Below are 5,030 nucleotides of genomic sequence, written 5' to 3' on the forward strand. Positions count from 1 at the left end.
ATATAGTTTGTTGCAGTTTCTGTTGTTTACAAAATTGAACAATTTCTGGTCAAAGCTTGTATACATAAATGTCATTTGCCACATCTTTGAGGAGCATATTATAAAAACACAAACAATGCATACTTTGGTAAAAAAAATATGTATTTATTTTTAAGTTTGTCATTTATTATACAATATGGATGAATAAGTACAAATATATATGATCTATTGATTATCCAGCTCTTTAATATATTTATTATCATTACTGATAATTACTCCATTTTCAGTAACACGTGGCTTGCAAGAATTTTCTTTTTCCCGAAACAATGCAGAAATACCATCTGCTGGATTCCTTTTATGAGCCAGCAAAAGGTGTGCTAACATCAAACCACTACCAGCTATTTTCTGAGCCATATACTGTGAAAGCACTTTTTTTTGTATAAGTGGAGCTAGTGTCACAAGGTTGCTAGTTTTCATCAAAGCATATTTGACACTATCACCAACATACCGCCATGACAATGTATGCTTCCACACTTCTTCTAATGGCACAATCTGCATCAGAGAGTTTAGTGATTGGACATATGCAATTGCATCATGGGCATTATATTTACACCCTGTGAATTGTGATACTAAATTCTCCTGTCTATAACTTTGACAACCAGGGTGTAAATGCTTAAAAATAATTAAAGAATCAACAAAGCCTTTAACAAGGCTTCCAAAACTATCTTCCATGTTATTAGACACCACTGCGTTAAATAGAACACGAGAGTCAAAACTTCTAATATTGTAGCCTATTAAAATAGCTCCATTTGGAGAAAGAAACTCAACAAGTTTTGTTAACGCCTCCTTAATTGAAATACATTCAGTAGTTGTCTCATTTTTTTTCATTATTCCATTTAAAAATGTAATGCCTGTGATGGCAGATGCTTCAGGAATATTTTTTTTGGTTTTATATATAAATTCAGCTGACAAGACGGACCAATGACAGCCAACTGTGTGATATGTGATGTGCGACCTGCAAGAACAAACGAATGCTTTGATAAAATTTATGACAAATATGATCTGCCCTCATGTGTGATATGTTAAAGGTGTTAGTTATAATCAATTATAAACACCATATTTGCTAAAGTGTCAGTAACACAATTGCTTATGTACATTACCTTCCCTCAACACCTATTGATGGATATACAATAAAATCAATTTTTATTTTATGTGTACTTCTTTTGGAACTGTACGTCTAATAGAGCAAATACGGTAATTAAGACTTATTTTTATTAATCCATTGTATAGTATGAATTTCATGAAGGCATAATTTTTTTTAATTATATAAAATATTTATAAATGTTTTATGAATTTAAATTTATGTTTGAATAAATAATAAATATTTTATCAATTTCTATAAAAGACAGTCATGCTTAAATGAAATTGACAGTACTGGTAATACATAATAAAGCTAGATAGTCATTGCATCACACGGTGTTTGATATGGGTCCCATAGCTATGTATACAACAAGTGTAAAACGCATGACAATTAAAAACTATGAATAACTTATAACTTACTCAGATCAGTGGTTTCCAAGTCAAAATAAACCCAAGGAACTGATGACTTGTTAACCCGATGAGGAATTAGAGGAAGCTGTGCTGCAGGAATGTAGTCAATGTCATGGATGGCTGAAAATGAAACAAACTTTATAATGTTTGATTCTATTAATATAAATTTGTATATGTTTGTCAACATGTATAAACCATGGAAACACATAGTTTGTGCAAAAATTATAGTAGTATTTGCTTTATTGTAAGCAAGCGGTTAAGTAGATAGATATTTTTTGTTTCTTTACAACAAATGTTATGCTTAAAAAGACACTTCTATTTAAATCATGCTTTAAAAAAAAATTGGTAATAATTATTACGTTTTGAAATTTGAATTCTTGTTGAGTATGTGTCTCCTTCTCTTGTCTCATGCGCCACGGTCATACATGTTTTTTTCTCTTTCAATTCAAGGCGTCGTTTCTTGGCATCTCTTGATTGACTTTCAGTACGACGTTTAGAGTTTTCCTTGTCAATCTGAAGAGCTCTGGCTGTTGAAAAAGTTCCTGGGGATAACCCTAATTGTTTGTTAACCTGAAATATAACATGAAAATACATCAGTTTTGGAATATGTAAAAAATAGCAATAGGAAAGTGTGGGAAAATTAAAGTTGTTTCTCCAATAATCTTTAAAGACCTCTCCATATTTCTGAATGGTCTGCACCTTATATAACAGAAGTTAATATAACAAATCAATAATACAATTTTGACTAATTATCAGTCTTATTTTCAATATTTGAACAAGATCTGAAAGAAAAGATTTTTTCTGATTAGTATTTCTTTCAATTGTGAAAAGATTCCTTAAATCAGTTTGTACAGATTTAATTCATATAAATTATAAATCAAACAGAATGCATTCAACTAAAAACAGGAATAAATTATAAAATAAAAACCAGGCACAATTTTACTCAAATGTATGGGTAGGTAATGTTACCACTCAAATGCCAATGAATGTGGATAATAAATATGTAAACAGTATTTGGTATATTTTAAAGCTACATATGCATAACTATGTAAGGCACCAACTCAATTTTACTTTTCAACTAAATATTGCTGAATTGGCAAATGAGCAATAATACACCCTAAACCTCCCCATCATTGAGTTAAAAACTCACTTCTGATACATATGAATAACCAATATTCTTCTGTGATACTGCTGCTGCTGCCACTATAGTTCAGACTCTGATAACCACTATAAAAGTGACTTTTGCAAGCTTTAGATGATACTGTATGGTTAAAACTCTCATTTGATTGTGTACTTTCTAATGACACTAGTTTTTCAGCAACAGAAGACAGATCTTCAAATATCCTGCTTAACTTCAATTGCAATAGAGTATCACAGAGTGGACGGCCATATGGTAAAGATTTATATTTTGAAGTGGGATTTTCAAGAAATCTGCACCATGAAGGACTACAATAAGTATGGTTGCCAAATGGATGCTGCGAAAGTGATTTTAATCCTTGCCTAAGATTCTGTTCATTTCCTTCATTTTGTCTAACCATATAATTAAAAATTTTTGAAGATATCTAATCACTTTAACTGTTAAAACTTTATGAGTATCCTTCAGGGCATATAGCTGATTGCCAAGATTTGTTTTGACATGATTACTATCAGATTTTTTTTTCAATAGCTGGGTCAACATTTTTTTGAGACGTGCTATTGTGGAACTATCTTCATCACCAATCAAAGTTCCAATCGGTGCAGAGCTTTTCTCCATCTGTCTTGCAAGTTCCTCCACCATATCTGGCTCCATTGCTTTGGCACTTCCTGTCCATTTTTTTCGGCAATCATGTTTTCCTATTTCTAAACCTAGCCTTGTAGCAGCTTCACATTTCCTACACTTTTTACACCGTACACTGTATGCCACAATTGTACCAGTCTCAGCACCTATCATGCTACGGCGACCTTGTGGATAGTATATGAAATAAATATAATACTAGAACATATTATTTTATAACAGATTATTATATCATGATGGACAGATATTACCACTAGATGACTGGAACTATCCTCACTAGATCATATAGGCTACCCTTAATAAAACAGGCTCTTTAAATTTTTAAATAAATTTAAACAACTATAGACTAAGTTATATTCAAGGACAACTTGTCTAAGACGAGTTCAGTTAGTGTCAAATAATCAAACCTCTGAACTCTTTGTTACATACCTATACAACCTCCTATCACCAAGCTATTATTTAGCAAATTATAGATACCGGTAGGTAAAAACTTCCAATACAATCTGTACATTACCTGATAAACTGTTGTATCCTCTCCCACTACCTCTAGTTTGCCATCCTGCATCCACTGCAACTTTCAGGCGACAATGTTCATTGTTCAAATTACATCTGAAAATAATTAGTAAATTATAATTTTGCGATACTATCACTACATACAAATGCCTGATTCAAATGTACAGCTTTATCGGGACCAAAAACATTAATGGAAATCATATTATCACCATCAGTTCCATATCAACAGAAAAGTTAAGAGCCAAACAACAATCATTGCAGCCTTTGTAATTACATGTATTAATAATTACAATATTACACAGTGACTCACTGTTGTTTTGTTTCATCAATTTCATGCTGTAAAGCTATCATGGTAGACTTTTTAGCAACATTCTCCACTGCTACTCCAACCTCCCTTTTTCTTGTATTTCATTGTTGCCTTACTGGGGACAGGTATATTTAATAACGACAACAAGTTATTTGCCTTTCTCTCACCTATACCTGCATGGACCACTCCTAATAGTTAATATAATTAATTGAAATTGGTAACAGCCTGTTTAAAATCAAATTTACAAAAATTTCAGTGTCTATTCACAGTCATTCTATTATGTAAAAATGATGTAAACAATACAATAATTAAAAGTTGAGGAATAACTAAATAATATTTTAACTGAATCTTACCTGAAGCATATTTAGTGTTTACATCCCAAATCCTTCCATGATGTTTACCAAGAAGTAAATAATTAATGGTGTGGCACAATGGATTCCTGCAAATAATGTGCAGCCACCCACCTAAACCGTGTTTGGTTTCACCTACACAATCAGTTACATTTAAAGGGTAAACACATTTTTTGCAACCTTTTGAAAGATGGTCAACAAAAACACCCAACTCTACAATCCGTCTACCCTCTTTCCATTGTAAACTAGGGACATATTCACACTCATCGTCAAAATCAATATGGCCGAATGCATCGTCATCATGATTATCGGAGTCTTCTGTGTGCACAATTTCTTCCTTGACAACGTTTACGTTGTGTACAGTAGGGAAAGCAGACCTACGTGTTTGGGAATTGTGCAAACAGTAATTGTGTTCTAACGTGATACACGCATCAAAAACGTGTTTCACTGGTGTGGTTTCAACTATTTCACCCAGGATTTCACCAGCGTCACATGCATATTCAGAGTTTGTAGATAACCTCCGACCGCTACCATTCCTGCGTTTTTCGTTGGACTT

The 5,030-nt window shown here is 32.6% G+C and overlaps 1 protein-coding gene and 1 pseudogene across 2 annotated transcripts; both read right to left on the reverse strand.

Moving 5' to 3' along the window:
• Positions 1-204: 204 nt before the first annotated feature.
• LOC146742787 (uncharacterized) lies at positions 205-711 on the reverse strand. The gene has a single exon (XM_085500716.1). The coding sequence runs from the start codon at positions 709-711 to the stop codon at positions 205-207; it is 507 nt and encodes a 168-aa protein (XP_085356842.1).
• A 65-nt stretch (positions 712-776) lies between these two features.
• LOC144347432 (uncharacterized) lies at positions 777-3,460 on the reverse strand (annotated as a pseudogene). The gene is made up of 4 exons (XR_014929868.1): positions 2,681-3,460; positions 1,890-2,100; positions 1,540-1,650; positions 777-994 (listed from the first exon to the last, which is right to left on the reverse strand). The product of XR_014929868.1 is annotated as an uncharacterized LOC144347432 (transcript).
• Between the last annotated feature and the right edge of the window lie 1,570 nt (positions 3,461-5,030).

The sequence above is a fragment of the Saccoglossus kowalevskii genome, chromosome 6, assembly GCF_978046115.1.
Source record: "Saccoglossus kowalevskii chromosome 6, keSacKowa6.1, whole genome shotgun sequence".
Classification (NCBI taxonomy): domain Eukaryota; kingdom Metazoa; phylum Hemichordata; class Enteropneusta; family Harrimaniidae; genus Saccoglossus; species Saccoglossus kowalevskii.

Excerpts from the sequence above, each read along its gene's own strand:
- LOC146742787 (XM_085500716.1), bottom strand. The coding sequence starts at position 711 with ATGGAAGATAGTTTTGGAAGCCTTGTTAAAGGCTTTGTTGATTCTTTA.